At 44.0% G+C, this 22,699-nt stretch overlaps 1 protein-coding gene across 1 annotated transcript in view; it reads right to left on the bottom strand.

The window, feature by feature from the left end:
* Positions 1 to 19,650: 19,650 nt before the first annotated feature.
* LOC147701272 (IgGFc-binding protein-like) overlaps positions 19,651 to 22,699 on the bottom strand; it is a 901,303-nt gene continuing 898,254 nt past the window's right edge. The window contains exons 39-40 of the mRNA XM_086929332.1: positions 21,246 to 21,532; positions 19,651 to 20,607 (exon numbers count right to left, since the gene is read on the bottom strand). Coding sequence (XP_086785458.1) covers positions 20,598 to 20,607; positions 21,246 to 21,532 — 297 coding nt within the window. The 3' untranslated portion in view covers positions 19,651 to 20,597. The remainder of the gene's footprint in view (positions 20,608 to 21,245; positions 21,533 to 22,699) is intronic.

Raw genomic sequence — 22,699 nt, 5'->3', positions numbered from 1 at the left:
ACGATTGGTCCCGCTACTGTTGAATCACCTTTCCTGCTAACTTCGTATTGTGGGGAGAATCTGTTTGATATGCTGAAAAGGTTGAACGCAAAAATATACTGCTCCCCTGATGGGGTTTATTTGAAGATATAACCCCACACTGATTGCATGAAACAATGTTTTGCTAAAAATGAACCTCTTCCCCCTGAGTTTAACGGCATTCCCGCTGCTTTATGGGCAACTGGGGATGCTGACGTGGGTAAGTTAGACATTCCCCCCGTTCATATTACGTTAAAAACTGACGCAGAATTACCACGCATACCGCAGTATAAGATCTCACCAGCCGGTGAACGGGCTCTGCTTTCAATTATCCAGGATCTCATTGACAAAGGGGTGGTGGGAGAAACAGCTGCTAATATTTGAAATAGCCCAATTCTCCCAATTTTAAAGAAAAGTTCTGATTCTGACACACAGGGACACGGTGATGCTTACCATTTTATGATTGACCTGAGAGCTGTTAATTAATTGTCGTACCACAGTATCCTGTGGTGACGGACATCACCACTATCCTTACGATGATTCCACCCACTGCTCAGTATTTTTCAGTCATAGATCTGAAGAATGCCTTCTTCAGTATTCCTATCCATCCCGATAGCAGACAGATCTTCGGATTCTCGTTATCTGGCCGAAGCTTCAGATTCTGTCGTGCAACTCAAGGCTAAACTGAAAGTCCGAGTATCTATAGCCAGGCCCTTAAGGCTCTGTTGGACGACCTAGCCTTGCCGGAGGGCAATGTGCTTTTGCAATACGTGGATGACCTGTCGATCGCCTCTGACACAGAAGAAGTTTGCAAAACTGCCACTGTTAAATTATTGCACCATTTGGCAGCGAAGGGGAATAAGGTGTCCTTGTCTAAGTTCCAATACTGTCGACAGGAGGTAACCTTCTTAGGTCATGAACTGTCGAAGGAGGGTAGGCGATTTACTCCTGAACGCATTACTACCATCTCGAACATGTCTGTCCCTTGCACTCAGCGCAAAGTTCGTGCTTTTCATGGCATCACTTCTTACTGTAGCCAATGGATACCTAATTTTTCTCTTCTCGCTAAGCCGTTGTTGCATCTAACCACTAAAGACGTGCATGAACCCCTCCCCAGGACGGATGAATGTCAGCACTCTTTTGACTCTTTAAAAACTGCTCTCTGTTCTGCTCCTGTCTTGGGTACTCCTGATTACCGTAAACCTTTTGTACTATACGTGTATGAGGTCGACGGCTGCTTGCTTTCAGTGTTAACACAAGAATTTGGCGGTAAGCAAAGAGCCGGTGCTTACTTGTCAGCCACATTGGATAATGTTGCAAGGGCACTTCCTAGCTGCCTGAGGGCCACTGCAGCTGTAGCGGTGGCCATCCGGCAGTCGGAAGGACTCGTTCTAAATTCCAATCTAACAGTGATGGTGCTGCATGCTGTGGACACACTACTAAATAAAACGAAAGCACAGCATCTTACGAGCGCACGCCTCACTGGGTATGAATTGACACTATTTGCTCCGCACATCACGATTACACGATGTACTACGCTAAATCCAGCTGCACTGTTACCACTCCCTTCAAGTGAAACTACCAATGATATACATGATTGGAAATTTCGAACCGAAGAAGAAACGAAGGGAAGGGTTGACCTTACCGACATTCCTCTATCTGACCTTCAGGGGGAGTTATATGTGGCTGGGTCCTGTTTTAAATTAGCAGATGTAACAACAACAGCTGCATACGCGATTACGACCTTGAAGGCAGTAGTTGAAACATCTTGAGTACCCCACCGGTCAGCCCAAGCTGCTGAACTAGGGGCATTATTACGAGCCTGTGAATTGAGTGAAGGACTCGAAGTTAATATCTACACAGACAGCCAATACGCCTTCGGCCTGGCCCATAGTTTTGGGCGGCTGTGGAAGGAATGGGGTTTCCTTACTTCTCATGGTCAGAAAATACAGAATGGCCCCCTGGTATTACGATTGTTGGATGCCCTCACTCTGCCCAAGAAATTAGTCATAATAAAATGCAGCGCACATAAGGCAGTGGTAGATAAAGTAGGGGAAGGGAATGCTTTGGCAGATCAGGTGGCCAAACAGACAGCCCAATCTCCAATGTCAGCTATGTTTGTAATGTCCTCTGCAAGATGGGTGGAGGAATCTGAATTGTTCGATAATACTATGGAAAGTGTGAGAGAATTACAGAAGGAGGCCACCCCTTACTGAATTAGAAAGATGGGAAAAGAAAGTAGGAAGATTGGATGAGAATAATTGTTGGGTCGATCTGACAGAAAAACAGAGATGGTTGCTACCTAATGCATTGGTGCAGGCCGTTGTAACTATGGCCCACGGTCCTGCCCATGTAGGAGCTAAAGGTATTTGTGGCCTAGACCCAGTATGGAATAACCCTAACATACAATGGACTGCTGTCCGGTTGGTACAGTACTGCATGGTCTGTTTGCAACACAATCCGGGGAAGGGAGAAAATGTTCTGAGTGGGAACTTCGCACCTCCAACGTTACCCTTTGAAGTGCTCCAGATGGATTATATCCACATGGAGCGTGTCAACAATTTAAAATATGTCTTGGTGGTGGTTTGTGCTTTTAGCAAATGGGTTGAGGCTTATCCCACGAAAGAGAACACTGCCCTGGCTACAGCAAAGGCCCTTCTCAAGGAATTTGTACCACGCTATGGTTTGCCCCGTTTGATTTGGTCGGACAATGGGGGGCATTTCCATGGGGCCCTTGTTAGGCATATTTGTGATGGCTTACAGATAAAACAAAAATTCCACGCAGCCCGACACCCCCAGTCAGCAGAACTCGTGGAAAAATACGATGGGATCCTGAAACTAAAAATGGCTAAGATTCAGGAAAGCATGGGGTTGAAATGGCCTGACACCTTGCCCTTAGCCCTCATGTCATTGCGAGTTACCCCTCATTCTCGCTCTGGTCTTTCTTCTTATGAGATAACCTTCGGGCGACCAGCTAATATATGGGGGTACCCAGACCACGATCCTTTTCTGATAGAGAATATCCTATGTTGATCGATTATCTGTATGCCTTGACTAAAGATCTCCGTTCTATTCATCAGCAGGTAGCATCTGTGCTGCAGCCTCTGCCAGAGGGCCCCGGACATCGACTGCAATCTGGCCAGTGGGTGCTGGTCAAGAAGTTCGAACAAGACTCCAGCCTGGCTCCAAGGTGGTCCGAGCCGCGCCAAATCTTGCTCGCAACCCGGACGGCTGTCAAGGTGGATGTGAGAAAGCATTGGATACATGTCTCCCATCTGAAAAGACTGCCGCTCCCGCTTCCTTATGATCAGCGACGCTCAGGGGGAATTCTGACCTAGGAGACCGAGAGAGCCACTGTATTCGTACCCTTTTCCGACGCCTGCGAGAAAGAACAAAGGCAAGAAGAGGGAGTGACCAGATCGGGTGAACCGGTCTCTGCTGAATCTGCAATTGCTCTGAATCCTGTTTTGAATAGCCCAGCAAGCGAATGCTCTAATGAAGGAGAGATACCTTCTGTGCTGTTTTCTGATCAGGAAATTCCGGGTCATGTGCGATACAACCTGCGGCCAAGGAAGCATCACGGCACCTCAGACCCCACTGTTAGGAGATAAGGAAAGACTCGATTGAATAGACAGGGTTTGCTAGATTACAGGCCTGAGGTGCTGAGCGAGACACTGGACTGAACTAGTTGAGAGCTGGAACTTTGGTTACTGTGCTCTGTTCAGAAAGAAAGACTAATCCTTGTGAACGGCCAGGTTGTACACCAAGATCCCTTTGATCACGACGTTTTGTTTTCTTGAGATGAACGATAGGAGTCTGCCTGTGAGACTCTGATGGACACAGGGAGAAGAACCCTCTGGCAGAACGGACTGCTAGGCCCGAGTTTAGTTTTGGACTTTTAGCTAGGAATGTACCCTTTTGGTCGTATTGTACTTGAAGAAGTACTTCCCATTGCACCACGATACTTGCCATTCTATGAACCAATGTTTTCTACATGGACCATGAGGGTCAAGATAGCTTTTGTGTTGGGTATAACTGTTATATTAGCTATGTTTATGGGCTTATTCATATATCTAGAACATAAATACCCTTTGCAAACCTTTCTACCTTCTACTGTTGCCCCACCTGAGCATTTTATGTTCACCTTAGCACACCACAAAGAACGACATCGCCAGACTTATGCGAAAAATTTATTTGTAGAAATGCTCCATCAGACACATAACACTACCAACATCACCGACTGCTGGGTTTGTGGGCTCTTGCCTTCTGTTATGCATAAACATGACCTGTTCCTCTCATTACCCTTGTCCTATTTAGGAAGTTGTGAAGCATGGTTTAAAATGTTCTCTGCTATGTACAATCATTATGTAGAAAATCCCAAACAATACTCAGAGAAAGACTACAATATGATTTTAGCATACATTGAAAAACATCAGGGATTTGACCCAGAAGGAAATGGGGTCCAGGGATCACTGGATCCAGAAGCCTGTATGAATATGTATACGGAGATTGAGAATAGTACTTGGTTAAAAGATTAACTCTATGATTTTGCTAATTTTAATGATTCGTAGTATTTCCAACACTTTGTGGTCAGAAATGTTACTGGTGAACGCACCGTACCCATTCCCATTTTGAATACCTCTTCCGATTTCTGTGTACAGGGGATGGGGCATGTACAGGTTGGTGACAATGTCTTTAACTATACTTATCGCATGAAAATATTTAGTAGCCCGCCATTGTTGATGCCACCAAATGTGTATTTTGTATGCGGGGAAAATGCTTACACTTGGTTACCCCGAGGTTGGGCAGGACAATGTTATCTGTCCTTCTTGTACCCGCCTGTATACATTGCACCATCAGATTATCATAGAACACATCAACTCTATACTGCTAGAACAGTACCCAATAGGCAAGGTAGACAGCTCATAGCAACGGAAGTCGATCAAACTGACACCTCCTTACAACAGTTCACTGACTTTAGTAAGGGATTGGGACCATTCTGGGGACCCATATTCAATAGCAGAGAAATAAGACGGTTGTCCTGAATAGTAGAGAATGTCATTAATATCACTACCGATATCATGACCAATATTACAGTAGAGCTTCAGGCGACAAGACTCGTTTCGCTCCAAAATCGGATGGTTTTGGACGTTATCTTGGCTGATCGAGGTGGAGCATGCCGAGTGATTGGCAGCTCCTGTTGCGTATATATTCCAGACTCCGCCCAACACTGTCCATTTGGCTATCCAAAAGCTACATCGCATAGCAGCTGAAATGCCTACCGAAAATGGGTCCTGGTCACTGTCTGGGTGGTTCTGGGGGCTACTGACAACATGGGGTTGGAAATTGTTGTTGACACTGGGTGGGGCAGCCGGTGTCATTTTCACCTGTTGCATCCTTGTACAATGTGCCCCGGCTTGTTGCTCCTACTGTGCTACCAAGGTGACGGCCATGTGCGTCCCTGCTTCTGTCCCCACCAAGATTCAGATGCTCCAGCAGGAGATTCATGAACTAATGGCTATTGATGAGGAGGTTTTCCAAGACTAGTATTCCTTTTAATTAGCTACATCACGCTAAAAGGAGGGTTTGAGGAACCGGAATTGATTTTCGGTTCATGAATCATATATTCGTTGTCTAAAAATTAGCGTGATGCATCTAGAATAATTAGTAAAAGTACGCAAATGCTAATATACACACGAAACGCAGTAATTTAGGAATTAACATACACCGCATTGCACGTTTTTTCACTTGCTTGTCTCGACCAACGCCATTTTGTGGCCTCGCTCGAGTCCTACATTAGCAAACCCTATCCAAGCATTTCACCGAAGCCGTTACCCTGAGAAATAGCCCAACTGTTGCAAACTGCTGTCTCTGCTCGTGAGGCCTGTCAAGGTTATAGGTAGAAGGAGGAGGCTGGATAAGTACATTCCGAGGGGTGCGGTACAGACTCTCTCTGAGTTAGAAAAAGGGAGTCACCCGCACGACCTTGCTAATATGAGATGAGCTAAACCAAGAGCGCTTTGTCTCCCATATATGGTCTTTCCCTCTGCACCAACCTGTACCAACTTGTATTTTTCCATCTTGGGTAACGGTTTAGAAATGTAACAGTATATATGTGAGGTTCTGACAATGTGCCAGCAGTCTTCTTGGTGGACCTCGTGGGGTTAGGTCGCAAGGAGCTCCTCTAGCAGAGTTTGTTTGTTATAATAAACGATTGGACCTTCTACACTGCCAACCGACTGATTATTGGTAATGGGTAAGGGGCTAGTTGTAAGTATGACTCTAATTGGGTTGTAATAATAATTTTTGGTACATCAATAGGGATCGAAAAGAAAGCGTTCTTCAAGTCTATAACTGAAAAAGTTGTTGCTATTGGAGGAACTAAAGTAAGAAGTGTCGTAATATCGGAAAACACAGGGTATTGCGGTACCACAATCTTATTTACCTCTCTAAGGTCTATAATAAACCTGTAAACTAGTGTCAGTATCCTTTTTCAGTTTTGGGAGAATCGGGCTATTGCAAACATTAAATGGAACTTCCTCAACAACTCCAACTTGAATAAGATCATGTACAATTCGTATGAGTGCTTCCTCACCCTCCTGTGAAATTCGGTACTGAGGCAATCGTGGTAACACAGCTCCCTCCTTGACAATGATGTGTATCGGTGGAATGCCCATCTGGCCCACATCCGTGTCCGAGGTAGCCCACAACGTTTCAGGGAGTGAAGCTAATGCAATATCCTCTTTGACGAGACAAGTTCTTACAGGCACATTCAAAATGACACGCACTCCATCAGGAGAGCATCAAATTGTGGCTCCGAAATACTTGAGCATATCAACACCCACAATATTGTCTGGTGTATTTGGAGAAAGCAAAAACGGACATGGAGCACTAAACTTATCAACATGAAATGCAAGTGGTTGTGAAAGTGGGCTAAGGAAAGGTGTTCCATCGAAACCTATCGAAGTAATAGTTACGCCAGTCATGAGAGCCCTTGGAACCAATTGCTTAGACAAAGCGCTACGAGTAGCTCCTGTATCAACCAGAAACCGATCAGTAGAACCCAAAACATGTGCTGTAACATAGGGACCTGTCTGATCTACTGGAACTTCAACTGATTCCGTACCCCATCCTAGGCAATCCTATGCATGAGCTGAATCGTAAAGGTCGGGTTGCACATAATCGGACATCTGATACTGATTTTGTCTGTCAAAAGTATTAGGCCTTTCCTGTGTTCGTATATTAGTGTCAAATCGAGCACGATCGTTTGCATTTCCTCTGTGCCCTGAATAACCAAACCGATTCCTCATTTGTCCACGACCTCGCGGACCCTGTTGAGCACGGAACACTGGACAATCGGCCATCCAGTGACCAAATTGCTTACAGTACGCACATTGATTAATGGCCAAGTTCGCACGATCACAAGGGGTGTTAAAAGACCCACGGCTGCCTCGATCATAGCCTCAAAAAGGCGGGCCATAAACTTGAGCTAGCATAACTTTTGTTTTTAAGTCTTTCGAATACTTATCTTCGTTACCTTTCGCTTCTAATTCTTGACGCTCATAATATTGAGCCATCGTTAAAACAGATGCTGGAGAAGATGTAGTCCAAGAACTCTCACTGGCTTTTAAACGGCTGGCTATTCCTGGTAATAAATTCGTAACATACCTATCGACAAACAGATGTCTGCCTGTATCATCGGTCAAAGACTGACCGCTGAAATCATGAAAAGCTTCTTCAAAACGTGTAAAGAAATCAGAAACTGATTCATCTACCTTTTGTTTACACGATGCTAACACAGTCCAATCAATCTTTTTAGGGGGGATAATCGTTTTAAGTTTAGCTAAAATGGCTGCAGGGAGATCTAAAATCAACTTATGCAGCTTTTTAGCGGGTTCCCTCTCCACATCCAATTGTTCTAATTCTTTCCATTCCGCTCCAAAAATAGCACGATCATTAATTCTACGAACGGTCTTCCACATATCCGGTGGCAATATTTACCCAAAAAATAAATCAATATCACATAAGGTCATAGTACAAGAATTTATAGTGCCTTCAACTTCCTCATAGAAAGCGGCGGTATTTTTACGCAGATCAGGCAATGCTGCTTTAAGCGCCATTACATCAGCCCTATTCCAGGGAGTGTACACCCAATTATAAATGAAATAACCCTTAGCATCGGCAGAATCTTTATCGTCATTATCACCCGTTCCTTTAGGAGGAATATACAAGGGCGCGGCTTCCCGCATAGGATTCATATAGACCGCCATTTGCTTATCTGATCCGAGGGTAGGCGACTGTTTTTCTTCGGTCTGGGATTTCCGCGTAGCTGCATCTGCGTGCTTTTTCTCCTCCTTCAAGTGAACCGCCTCAGTTCGTAATTTTACCAACCGTCTAATCGCGTCAGCCACCTGGGAGAAAGCAAAAAGACCGTCACACATTTTTTTACAATCAGATGCTACATCCTTAGGTTCTAAATCAGTAGAACATTTTCGAAACATTTCAACGACTTCTGAAGCAAATGTTTTGGTAAAATACAACTGTTCCTTTTCCGTCCATTCCTGTATGCTAGCTAAAAGATCGGAAGCGGAATCAGTACTACGTAATGCTTTACGAGCAACCTGTCTGATATCGGTTGCACGTTGTACAGATAGCATAGAACGGGTGTCCCGCGCCTTTCGTTGATCCAAGTCGGAATCCCCACCACTTTTTAACGGAGCAGACGGAATGACATACTGAGGTGGAGGTCGATCTAGTAACAAAAAATCATCTGGTAGATTATTAAGGACAGGATAGAGAGGCTGTCGGACAGGGTATTGGCCAGATACCTGTAATCTGTGTTCTTTCTCCTCTGTCTCTTTTAGTTCTTTCACTTCTTTCTTTCTCAACTCCAGCGCCTTCTCATACACATTCTTTCGCTGCTCTTTCTCAATCAAGGCTTGCTCACGTCTTGCGTTCGCTCACGCACTTCTTTCTCCCACATACGCAGACATTCAAACATATCACGTCTAGACTTCCGCTCAAACATACATCGCTCCACATATTCAATCTTTCGCACATCAGATGACCCATGCATTGGCCAACGTAACTCAGGATCCTTCTTCGTGTATCTATTCATCAACGTGCTGTACATTATAGAAGAGAGACCAAATTTAACATACATATCTCTATTAGGCGTCCCCTCTGGGGGAGCTGGTTGTGAGTCTTCAAGTCTAAGTCGGGCCCCCATACAAGAGCAGCACATCCTTCGAAGTGCGCTGAAAACAGGCATGCCAAAAAAATTGCAAAATATGCAGTATTATACACCAAGTGGCACTTAAGGTACTTCTAGTACGCTGCGCCGTTCAAATATGACTCACTGAAGAAAAATCTCCACATTGCCTGCCTATATGTGTTGCAACACATATATCATACAAATTCATACAAATAAGACCGGTCTTTACCAAATATGCCACAGTAAGTGTTCCTAAAACGACATTACCATACAAGGGCATCCAAAACCCATAGTACGTGCTGCAAAACGGCCCTTACCAATCATAGGGTGTCCAGGTTCCAACTGCCAAGTTCTAAATTCGACCAAACGGCCACTGCACAGTGAATCGACAGAAGAGATCTCAGTCGAAGACCGGCGCCACCTGGATGGTCAGATCGGATAGAAGGGAAAAACGCCTTGGATGCCAAGACTCGGGTCTCCTCTGGCATGCGTACGCGTCCGCAGCGAGATCCCAGTCCTTCGTCAAGACCACTCCTTCGGGCATCCGAGTCACGATGAGCCCCTCGTGTCAGGCGCCAATTTGTCATAGCAAGCCTCAGCCAGGCCCGTTATTGCAAGGGGTTCGCCCTTCTCTGCACAAGTCCTCAGACCCTTAGGAAGAAGTTGGCACAGAAACTGGAATAGAAAAAGTAATATTTATTACACCTCATGAGGTGGTGCTACGGTTCAAACAGTACCCTCCGGCATTGCAAGAAGTAGCACCCGATCAAAAGAAGGCGGTACAAACACAAGAACACAGTTTATGTACATATAAGGTAATATCGAGAGGCACAATCGATCAGTGGGAGGAGTTACAAGTTCTGAGGGTCATCAAACACATTCCTATCTGAAACTAATCACTAACAGATGTGGACTCTACTTGACATGCGCGAAAGTGGGGGATGCTAAATATAACTCGTTGACGGGCAGATTTCAAACGTTGTGGACAGGAAGATAGGACAAAGCACATGGTCGACACGAGGCAACATGAGGCAGACAAGATGGCTGCCATGAATACAAAATGGAGTCCACTAAATGTCAAGTTAACAGTTAAAACAAAAATACTAAGATGTCGGGACGTAAGATATTCAAGATATTGAAATGTCTTCTGCTAATGCTTAATCCAATTGCCTGTTAATTTACAACAACTGCAGTCCTATGAAATCCATGCCTTGTTTTTCAAGGTGCATTAGACTAAATCATGGCATTCTTTATTGGGGATATAAACACACGTGATTTGCAATTGGAAATGACTGCTCCCTTCTGATCAAGGCTGCATATTGCCGAAAGGCGTAAGGAAGGGAGTTGCTGCTTACTTTTCAATTTGTTTAATAAAGCGTCTGAAACCCAGTGTCCAGATGGGCAGCGCATGTTTATTTGGCCAGCCTCCACATAGCATAACATACAGCCGGCGGGTTCCCCATTAAGATGTGTCCATCACCGCAACTCCAGATTTGACGAAGGGGGACCCAGCCTGTCAGGTCGGGGCTGGTTTGGCGACGTCACCGCCTTAACATGTCAAATTTTCCCACACCTCCTTCTGCGCAGAAATCAAGCCCTCCAGCCGAACGTCACGGGGAAACCAATTTATTTCAGCAGGGGTAAATGCATGACCGGTTTCGACCCCATCGGGTCTTCATCATATGCAGCATGGGAGTTTCAGGCACGTCAGGTTTAAATGCTTTACATTTACAAACAACAGTGAAGAGGGACTCAAACGTGGTTGCACACGTAAGTTTGTTTAAGTTCATTGTTCTTTTGTGTTGGAATGAAATCCCCTTGTAATTTTGCACGACCTTTCTTATGTTCTTTTCGGAAACAGTTCCAGTTTATTTATGCAAAGTGTCCGAAGGTCTTGTCTGGGTTTTCGATTGTTCGCATTCTTGGACTGCAAGGTCCATCATCCATTGCCTGTTCATGTCCATTGCCCCACTGGTCTCATCTTTCACTGCAATTGTGTTGACTTTTAGCTCACCTTCGGCGCACTGTTGTCCCAAGTCCTCACTGTCAATTCCACAGTGTGGCGCCTGCTGATCTTTTGCCCCCGGCGTCCGGTCGTGTGGGATTGCACTCTCCCACAAACCTTGGCTGTTTACAAATATAGCGGGATACCACTGGCCCGCAGGTCTCCCTCGGACCGGTGGCGGTGCCTCCCGCATTCCTTAGTCGAGCCGCTTGCTTCCATGTAGCCTGCCAACTCCGTGTACAGCCGGCGGGTTCCCCATTAAGATGTGTCCATCACCGCAGCTCCAGATTTGACGAAGGGGGACCCCGCCTATCAGGTCGGGGCTTGTTTGGCGACGTCACCGCCTTAACATGTCAAATTTTCCCTCACCTCCTTCGGCGCAGAAATCAAGCCCTCCAGCCGAACGTCACAGGGAAACCAATTTATTTGCATGACCGGTTTTGACCCCATCGGGTCTTCATCATATGCAGCATGGGAGTTTCAGGCACGTCAGGTTTAAATGCTTTACATTTACAAACAACAGTGAAGAGGGACTCAAACGTGGTTGCACACGTTAGTTTCTATTTTTGAATATGTGTTTCAAGGGTTACATTACACTGAAAGGAGGTCTGTCAGTGTGTCACAAGGATGGTGTCATCAGTGATGTCATGAGTGATGTCACTGACCATGTCTTGAGTGATGTAATATGTGACGTCATCAGCAGTGCATTGCAGGCGCGCAAGTTATAGTGAGTCCAACTAACTATAACGTGGGAATTTCAATGGTTTTATGTCAGTAAAATTTCCAGCTAACTATAACTCGTGTGAAACCTATGGTTTTTTCAGTGAACATATATATATATATATATATATATATATATATATATATATATATATATATATATATATATATATATATATATAATGATTTATTTATTTAGAAAGGTTTTATATAGCGCTGGCTACACCCAGTATCAGAGCTCTTTACATAAGTATGAAGATAATGAAGATAGTACAGTCGAAAAGTATAAGAAGAAATGCACATCTTAAAGTGAAGATACAGTGGAAAAGTGCGATATTCAGATGAGATCAGTATAGGGAAACATATTAAACATAAGATTTGCGTTGGTAGAAAAGCAACAGAGGGAATTGATTTAAGGCCAAGATATAATGGGTATATACATATTTACAACAACAAGAGGATTAACTGCATGGTCAGTGTATATAAGGAGCAGGTTTGATGTGAGCGGAGGGGTGAAGGAGTGGAGGGGAGGTATTGGTGAGATGGAGGGGGAGAAAGGGGTAGGGAGAAGGGGAGAAAAAAATCAAATGGGGAGGATGGGGAGGCGGATAGCTGGGAGGGAGGGATGGATAGGGGGCAAAACACAAGGAGTGAGAAGATTTAAGGGGCCAAATATTTGTTGAGCAGGTAGAGTTTGAGGTCTTTTTTGAAGCTGAAGTAAGAGGGATTGTAGCATAAATCAATAGAGAGGGTGTTCCATATGTTGGGAGCATTAGCAGAGAAGGAACAACATTGAGAGGCTTTCTTTTTTTCTAGAGGTGGGATGAGGAGGAGAGAGTTAGTGCTTCTCATCGGACGGGAGCAGCCTGCTATTTTGAGTTTCCTCGAGAGGTAGAGTGGGGACTTTAGGTGAAGGGCTTTGTGTGTAATGCAGGCAATTTTGTAGGCAGATCTGCCTTCAAGAGGGAGCCATTTAAGGACTTTAAGGGCAGGAGAGATGCGGTTGAAATATCTAGTGTCCATTATAGATCTGCCTGCAAGGTTGAGAATGGTTTTGAGGGGGGCAAGGTGGACTTTGGGGGTTCCAGAAAGGATGGAGTAGTTGATTTTTGAGAGGACAAGAGATTGGACTACTGATTTGAAATCTTCCTCAGGGATGACATTTTTTGAGTTGGCAGAGTGTGCAAAGTGCTCCTTTAGCCAAGTTTTTTATGTGTGAATTGAGAGTAAGCCTATTGTCGAAGGTTATGCCCAGAGTTTTAACTGTTTTGGATAAGGAGAGTGGGCAGTTGAGGGAATTGAGGTCAGGGATCCATGCTTGGATAGGGAGTGAGTTGCGTTTAGGCTAGAAGAGAATCATTTCAGTTTTATTAGGATTGAGTTTGAGGTGGTTGGAGTGGAACCAGGATTGGATCAAAATCAGGGTGTTATTTAGGTGCAGGACATCAGAATGGGATTTAATGTTATAGTATAGTTGAGTGTCATCTGCGTATAGGTGGTAGTTGATTCCGGCTTGTTTTAGTCTGGCAGTAAGGGGTTCCATAAACAGGTTGAAAAGTGCTGTAGAGAGAATAGAACCTTGGGGCACACCAAGAGAGACTTGAGAGGGATTCGAGAGACCATTTTCGATTTTGACTTGTTGGGTTCTATGCTGAAAATAGGAAGTGAACCAATTTAGGACAGGACCATTAAGGCCGAACCGATATTTAAGTAGGGTTGAGTGTTGACTGTATCAAATGCTGCAGAGAGGTCGAGGAGAATGAGTAGGGAGGACTCACCCTTATCCAGGGCGTGGTGGATGTCATCAACGATTTTTAGCAATGTGGTTTCAGTGCTACAGCCTTACGCAAGCTTTGGTTGTAGAGGGTCAAGTAGGTTTAAAGTGTCAATGTTTTTGTCCAGTTGGAGTAGGGCACATTTTTCAAGGTCTTTGATAACTTGATAGTTGCCAGGTTTATGTCCCTGTTGTTCCAAATCCCATGGCAGGATTGTCCCCACACTCAAAAATAGGTGGCCTTTAGATTAGAAGAAATGTGCTAATGTTCCACCTGGAAAAAAGCCAGGTGGAAAAATCCCGTTCTGTAAGCCCCAAAAAATAGCGGAGATGCTCTCGGCCCTTTCCCACCAAATTGCACCACTTATACCTACGCTTAGGTTGTGTACATGTATGCGTAGGTAAGTGAATGACAAAGTTGTGACATTGTAGGTCTTGATATTATTTCAGTGGGTTGTACTCGCATGAAAAAGACAGATTTCTTGATCCCAACCGATGCTTATGACTAAAAAATTTAGATTTTTCACAGCCTGCTGGGCAGAAAATCAGGATTTTATTAAGGACACGGAGGCCATAATATGCAAGTTTAAAGTGCATTAAGAACATTATCAATCACATTAGGTATTGGTTTGAAATAACATGCTCTAAACATACTATCATTTGACCAATCTGCAGCCCTAAGGACGTCTTGTAACCCTCCTCCTAAACAAAATGCTTTTGAGGCTGAAGCACCTCTTATGGAATGAGCACCAAAAATGGAAATATCAACACCACTTTCATGCATAACGTTTTTAACCCACCTGGCTAAGGTTGGGGAAGAGACTCCCTTATGAGAGATTAACAGTTGTGAATCATTCATCCTTAGATGTTTTGTTCTTTTTTCATACTCTTTCAAACATTTGACCACACAGAGTCTATCATTCGCAGAGAAAAAGGGATGGAAAATAGAAGAGGACATGGTCTTCGTTCTTTTCTTAAGGTAAAAACAAACTCCTTCGGGTTGAAAAGCCCTACTTGAAATGTCTAAAGCTTTAACGTCTCAAGTTCTACAAAAAGATACCAGACATAATAAAACAGTAATTTTAAAAAAAATGCGTTTAAGAGAGAGAGAAGAATTGTCTCCCCATGATGATAAAGTCCTAAGAACAAGAGTAACGTCCCACAGAGTGGTATATTTTGGGCCAGGAGGGTTTATAACCCTCATGCTTCTCATTATCTTTTTAGTTAGAAGATTTTGTCCAACTGATATTCCATTAATTAAAGAATGACCTGAAGAGATCGCAGATCTATAAACATTAACAGTTCTGTAGGACAGACCTGAAGTAAAAAGATCTGAAAGATAATTGATAACATTAACTAGATCAGTTGAAATGGGATCGTAACACCGTTGAATGCACCAGCGAACCCATTTGTTTCATGCCAATCTATAAGCTTTCCTTGTGCCAGATGCCCATGATTCTGAAATGAGTCTGAAAGCATTTGACGAAAGTCCAGGGACTCTCCATTGTCTCATGAAATCTTCCATGCCGTCAAAGTTAGAAGGTCCTGGTCTACAAGGGGATGTGTATGACCCTCTGGATCTGGGAGGATTTTGTTGAAAGAAGGAATCAAAATTGGAAAATCTATGCTCATTTCCAGAATGATTGGAAACCATGCCTGAGGAGCTATCACGACCATGCTCTGTTTGTAAAATCGAGCGTGAAGGAGAAGGCGAGGGAGCATTGAAAAGGGGGGAAAGGCATAAAGTGCTAGGTTTGTCCAGTCTTGCAGAAAGGCATCTACTTCCAAGGCCTGAGGGTCTGGTCTACAACTGAAGAACACTTTCAGATGGGTGTTTATGCGGTCCGCAAAGAGGTATGTTTTGAATGGGCCCCATCTCGACTGGATGGTTAGAAACACATTCCTGTTCAGTCTCCAGTTGCTGTAGTCCCTGAAATTTCTGGAGTACCAATCTATAACTTCGTTTTTCAGTCCGGGAATATGTTCCGCTACAACTGAAATACCTTTGTTCAAACAGTATTTCCAAAGGCCCTTCGCTAAGTCTGTCAAATCTTTGGAGTGAGGGACGCCCAGTTTGCTGACATAGCGAACTGCGGATACATTGTCCATTCGTAAAGTTACGCAGCATTTCATTGAATCTTGATTGAAACAACGAACCGCAAAAGAACCTGCTAGTAACTCTATGCAGTTGATATGCAATTCTTTTTCTTGTTGGGTCCAGCGACCCCCTGTTGACGAGTTCCCACATCTTGCACCCCAACCTTCTAAACTCACATCTGATTCTATTATTAAATCTGGTAGTTCTCCGAAAATGGCTCTTCCATTCCAAGCCTCTAAATTCTTGAGCCACCATAGTAGCTCGGTTTTTGATTCTTGGTCTAATGAAATTAGTTGGGAGTACGAATTGTTGGATCTCAAGTGTCTGGATTTGAGTCTTTGTAGTGCCCGATAATGTAGGGGTCCTGGAAATATTGCATGAATCGTGAAGGAAAGAAGGCCCAGGATTTTCGCTAGATATCTCAGGGGAAAAACGTGTTTTCCTCAGTTCTTTTCTCACTTTCCTCACTTTGTCGCTGGGAAGACGGAGTTCTGTCTTGATAGTGACTACCAAGAAACCTAGGAATTGGGTTTGTTGAGAAGGAATTATACATGACTTTTTTAAATTTATGACAAAACCCAGGTGTTGCAAAAGGCATATCGCGAGATCTGTATGGAACGAGACAGTCTTTTTTGATTGGGCCATTATAAGGATATCGTCGAGATAAATAATCATCCTCACTCCCCTTTGTCTCAACCAGGTCGCGACGGGTCGAAGTACTTTGGTGAAACACCAGGGGGAGGATGAAAGGCCGAAAGGGATACTGCAAAATTGGTATAGATGATCTTCCCATGTAAACTGAAGAAACCTTTGATGGGGTTTCCAAATAGGTATTGTTAGGTATGCGTCCTTTAGATCCAGTCTTGTCAACCAGTCCCCTTTTCTTAGTACGTCTCTTAGGAGGTGAATTCCCTCCATTTTGAAATGCTGGTAGACCACCCATTGGTTTAGTTCTTTGAGATTTATCACTGGCCTTTGCTCCTTGTTTTTCTTTTCCACCAGGAATATATTGCTGAGGAAACCCACAGAAAAACTCTTGATGATTGCGCCTTTTTTAAGAGTTCTTGAACTTCTTGAGAAACTAATGTCTTGTCCTTGCCAGAGAATGTTATTTCTCTTGGGGTTTTTCTCTGAAAGGGAGTGTTTATAAAATCTATTTTGTAACCCTTTACTGTATTGAGTACCAATGGGTCTTTGGTCACCAAATTCCAGTTTCCAGCAAACTGGAGTAGTCTCCCTCCCACCTTTGAAAGGGTATCTGAAGGGTCTGGTAAGGTTCTTACCTGCAGAGAAGGAGCGTTGTCTCCTCTCGCCTCTGAAGTTTCTTCCTCGGGATCTTTGTCTCTGGGGATAAAATTGTCCAAAGTTGTTGGAGTTGTTGGTGTTGAATCTGCCACCACCCCGAGACATGAAGGGTCTTGAGTTTGAGTTTCCACGGCCGGGAAAACGACCCTGCATTCTCCCGGCCCGTGTAAAAACACGATCTTGGAATACTCTCTTTATATCTTTTTGTGACTTCTGAATAGAGCTAAATGCTCCTACATATCTGGCCATATCTTTTATGAATTCTTCTCCAAAAAGAAAACCTTGAGTATTTTGACCCCCGTCGTTTTTTGCTAACTCAATTAGCTTAGGGTCGATCTTAAATAAGACCCCTTTTCTTCTTTCTTTAGAAATATAAATTGTAAATTGATACTTGTATAGCGCACTACTCACCCGCAAGGGTCTCAAGGCGCTTGTACGAATACCTCTGTGGAACTCATCCTGGCTTTCCCTGTGAGGCGTCCACTCCTGGGCACCCCCAAGGTGGAGGCCAGGCATCCTTAGCATTGTGGGGACCGTTGTGGAGATTAAGCAAGCTATTGCCCAGAGTTGCAGAGTGGGACTCCATGATTGGAATAGGCACCGAGGCGGGAATTATCAGGTCCGTGGAATTTTGAGCCCAAGACCCGCCGAGGCAGGGAATTGAACCCTGGTCCTGGGCTAGACCTCTGCATCAGGGTCTGCCGCTCTAATCATTGAGCCACACTTCTCCACTAGAAAAGACGGTATTGGCATTACCAATTAGACATATAGCCCTTTGGACCCACTCTCTTAATTCTTTAGGGTCGACTTGTCGGTCCTCCAGATAAGCTGTTTCCGCCATGTCAAATATCTTTGTTATTGGGCCAATTGAGTCTAGTAGGCGGTCTTGGCAGGACCTAAGGCCTTTATCTAGTCCCTTTCTAGGGTATCGAGAGGTCTTAGAAATAAAAGCTACCACTTTGGGGTCAAGCTCAGGCGTTGTGGTTATCTTATTAGGCAGGGAAGGTCTGGGACATTTTGAACAAAGTCTTGCCCTGACCTCTTGTGGGATCTCCCTTCGTAGCCAGAATGAGAGGTAATCTCCTACATGTTGGGAAGGAGCCCACTCAGGGGACAGAGGATGTTTAATCAAGAGTGGGTCGAACATAGGATCTCCAAAAGGGTCTAATAGGGCCATATTTTTCTCTGGGACCTTAGATGTCCCATCTGAGCTCCCTGTTCCCCTTTTTTGTGTTTCGTCTTCGTCGGTATTAAATTCAGACGAATAAGATAGATGTATCTCTGGATCTGAACTATCTTCGGTATCAATATTAATAGGGGGCTTTGGGCCTTCAAATTGCCCGAATGGGGTGCCCGAGGCACCATTCTTGTCACCACCCCGAGGGCGTGAAGGGGCGGAGGTTGTCTTAGATTTTTTAGAATCTTTGCGTTCTTTGCGTTGTTTGTACTCTATGAAAAAGACAGATTTCTTGATCCCAACCGATGCTTATGACTAAAAAATCAAGCCACCCACTGCATTTTCTGCGATTGAAAGTTCCACCCTCACCAGTAAATATGCATAGATTCTGTAAACATATCATTCATTCATGTCTGCATTCAGGTCACAATGTTTACAGACAGGTGCATGTAAAGGGAATCGTGAGCATAAGCTATAGTATTTTAGCCTTTTACTTGAAATTCACTGATTCTAGTACATGTCTATCTTTCTGTGTTTCAGTCAGTTATTCTTTTGAATCTGATCCTCTTACGTGGGTCATATGATGTTGTTGTACATGTATTTATATAGCGCAAATCACCGACCCGGTATCTAAGCGCTTGCTTAGGGAACCCGTCCTGGTATTCCCCTCTGAGATAACCCCGGCAGGGTATCCACAAGGTGAAAGCCAGGCATCCCACCGCGAGGGGCTGTTGTGGAGATTAAGCAAGCTATTGCCCAGAGTCGCAGAGTGTGAACTCGTGAATCGAGTAGGCACCGGAGCGAGAATTGTCGAGTCCGTGGACATCTTTTTAGGACTCAAGACCCCGCCAAGCCGGGAATTGAACCCTGGTCCCGGGCTGACCTCTGCTTCCAGGTCTGCCTCCTCTAACCAGTGAGCCACACTTCTCCACCTCCTATATAGATTCCCTCCTATATAGATTCCCTTTATCTTTACATTTAGTAGCACAGCTCATATTGTGCTCTCTCCCGTGTTTGTAGCAGCTTCTGGCTGGTGGTAATTGCCTATGGAAATAGTGTACTAAGGACCGTAACCGTTGCAAACTGAGCACAAAGAATGATTCCCTGTTTTTAGGTGCAGGACCTAATGAGGTGTGTAAACACAGTGTTTTATCAACGGTCACTACAGCAAGGCTCTAAAGATCTCCAACAGTGTTGGTCTATTTGAACAATAAATGTTTTTTTTTTATATTTGATTTTTTTTATATAAAAGATAACTTACAGGAGAATAAGAAACTTTTAACCTCTTCTATACAGTTTTGGTTGGCCATATGCTCAAATATTTCAATGCTACAGTTTGTTGTAATTGGCCCAAGAAGCTAATGAGTCAAGTGCAGTCTTTACGTCCATTTACAACTAAGTTATGAAATACATTAGCATGATTAAACCCAAACACATTCCAAAAGAATTTATTTGAGGTGTAAATCGCTGAGGAAAGAAGTACAGATAAACTTTCATGTCAAACGAGAGGATGTCTTTGCAAACATTGGACAGCTTCCTTGTTTGGAATGAACACACTTCCTGTCCCAGATGAAGAACCTCCCACCAACATAGATCATTGAGTGGCAGAGGAATGTAGACTCAGGACAGTGCGTACTGATGAGCATGCAAAGACAGATATTGAAATGTGGTTGGGCATGATGGATCTGCTTGGTGGAAGTGAAGGGCAGCGGGATGGCAGGGAGGTGTGGGTGGGAAGTGATGGAGTCAGTGAGAGGGATACAACTGGTGGGAGTGATCGGTAGGGAGAATTGAGTTTATATGTCACCTGATGTGGCAGCAGAACTGGGTTGATTTAAAATCGTAGGCGCCCCTCCTTGCTTGACTGCAGGAGTGGGCTTGGAGGGGGATTGGGGCCACCTTGTTCTCAGCGCGCACTGCTCTACCAGAACCTAGATATGTGTGTGGAAGGTGCGGTGTGCGGTGTTTCCCTTACCTCTGGCTACGAGGATATGTGTTGGGATCCTTCTTTGGTTGGGCCTGCTGCCCCCACCTACCTCTGAATGCTTTGTATCTGTTCAACATGTGAAGAAACCCTGGCATGTTGTATGTTGTATTTTGTATTCTTCTTAGAGAATCTGAATAACAAATTTTGAGGAAAAAAAATCAGAGATCATTGAAGTTGAGAAAATGGTGAGTGTCTTGAGTTCGATGCAAGAATTGTAGAATATCCTACTCCTCATCCCTCTCTCTGTTCCCTTTAACACCTGGATAGAGGTCATGGAAAATCCTTCAAAGATGAAAAGTTCAAGGGTTGCTGAAAAGAAAAAGAGTGAGAGGAAGAGGTTAGTTTACTAGTTTGAGTGCACACACATCTCACCATAAATTACCCCATCACAACACCCCTAGGTCTGTCTAATATTGTTTGTGTTTCATATATGAACATTTTTTGAATTGGTTTGTTGTTTATGGTACCAAAAGAACAATAGAGACATGTGGTTTTTGCTGTTTTATTTTAATAAAACAAAGCCAATAACCATTACATTGACTTTCTACTCACTCCTACTGCTGAAGAAATGTAAGAGGGTGCAGAGTAGAGGATCTGTAGAAACTTTAACTAATTTATATCGGGATCTGTACTCAAAGCAAGCATGGCATACAGTGACTCTGTGACCAATAAAAAATACCTGGAATGTGGGATTTTCTTTACCCCTAAAAGGCTAATCACGATGCAAAACACCCCATATTTTTGATTGGACAATTTGGCTGAGGGGTGTGAAGAACCGGCAGATTTAGAATACAATATTTCAAAGTTTAAAAGTCAGCCAGGAATATCTCACAGAAAGCAATTTATTTTAGAGTTGATAACTAATAGGGTAAGAAACCTCTTTAATGAACAAATGTATCTAATAGAAACATTTCACACTGGAATCGTGGACATAAGGCAGGCCTTACCATGTTGCTAGGTCTTGTGCTTTCCAGGAAGTGATCACCTCCGTAATGGAATTGGCCACCGTTCCATTTGCCATTTTCAGGTCATCCCCCTTGTTGTTATTGAAGTTTCCGCATGCTCCGCACAAGCTTTCAGCCATATCTTGTGAGGCGGTCACTGTCACCGACCCACTTGTGCTGATCTGAACTCGGATCCTGTTTTCCTGTTCTACCACCACAGAGTCATCTTTGATGGTAACTGACACCGATTCAGAGATTTTAGCTGGGAAGCGGAGCTCATGTTCATCCCTCTAAAATAATGAAGGTAGGTTGTAATTTTGCAGCAGAGAGCCTTGAATGGCACATTTGCATACATACTTTACATATATGAGAGAACAGAAGGAAAATGGCTAACATGTGCCTCCATAATTGCAGAGGCAAAACTACTGCCTGCCATAAAACATCTTTGAAGTCAGCTAGCCTCTGCAAGTAAGAGCCATAATTGAAAATGGAGAGCTGGCCACCTCCCAGAACAAAATGGAGTTGATTGACATATCTTCTGTGATTGATGGAACAACTCTTCCTTGCTTTATTCAAAATTGGTAATCCTGAGGGAGGCTTGGCTGAACCGCCCGCAAGAGAGGGGGCGTGGCTGAAACACCTGCAAGATGGCCCGGGGCTTCTGAATCTTTGCGGCGCATGGAGTTGTCTTTCTTCTTTTCTCGCAGTAAAAAGCAGCTTATCAGGACTATTAATGAGAGGCATCAGGAAGCGAATGTGGGGGGACCAGGTAGTTCTGGTTTTCCCCTCCATTTGAGCATTTTCTCCTCTGCTTTTCCCTCGCTTTGCTCTCCTCATGAAGGCGGGTTCTGGCTGCCATTTTGAGTCTACCAGAGTTGCGGTCCTGCGCAGTGCCTCTTCGCTACCCCGTGGCTCATTATTTACATGTGGCAAGTACCCTTTGTTTCAAGGTTTCCCTTTTTGCTGTTTCTTCAGGAAATGACTTTTATTTATATCCTAGCTTGTTTTGGTCATCTTTAAATCTGATATATCGGGGCTCGTCTGTTGAAGTGTATATCTCGTTGCCTTTGTAGACCCATGGGTGCTTGCTATCGACCTTTTACCCTGATTGGTCTCATTCCTATGGAATATACAGCTTGTTAGAAGGTCTAAGTGTCCCCCTGGATGATGTCCTCCTCCCACAAGGAATCTGGAGCGTACACTAAAAGGCAGAAGAAGTATCCTACCTCTCCTTCTAAATCTCCTTTACCTCAAAGATCTCATGGAGGAATTAAAATGAATGAAACCCTTTGTCATGGAGACTAATGCTACACTCCAACGGATAGAAGAAAAATGGTTTAATTTGGACTCTAGGGTAACCAAGGTGGAGCGAAGACTGCGTGATGATCAGGATGCTGCCAGTAAAATAGAGTCTATGTCCAAAGAAATCTCTCTATTGAAAGTAACAAGCTGAGGAG

The sequence above is a fragment of the Lissotriton vulgaris genome, chromosome 7 (assembly GCF_964263255.1).
Source record: "Lissotriton vulgaris chromosome 7, aLisVul1.2, whole genome shotgun sequence".
Lineage (NCBI taxonomy): Eukaryota > Metazoa > Chordata > Amphibia > Caudata > Salamandridae > Lissotriton > Lissotriton vulgaris.
The sequence above is the reverse complement of the archived record's forward strand: the minus strand, read 5'-3'. Positions and strand labels throughout refer to the sequence as shown.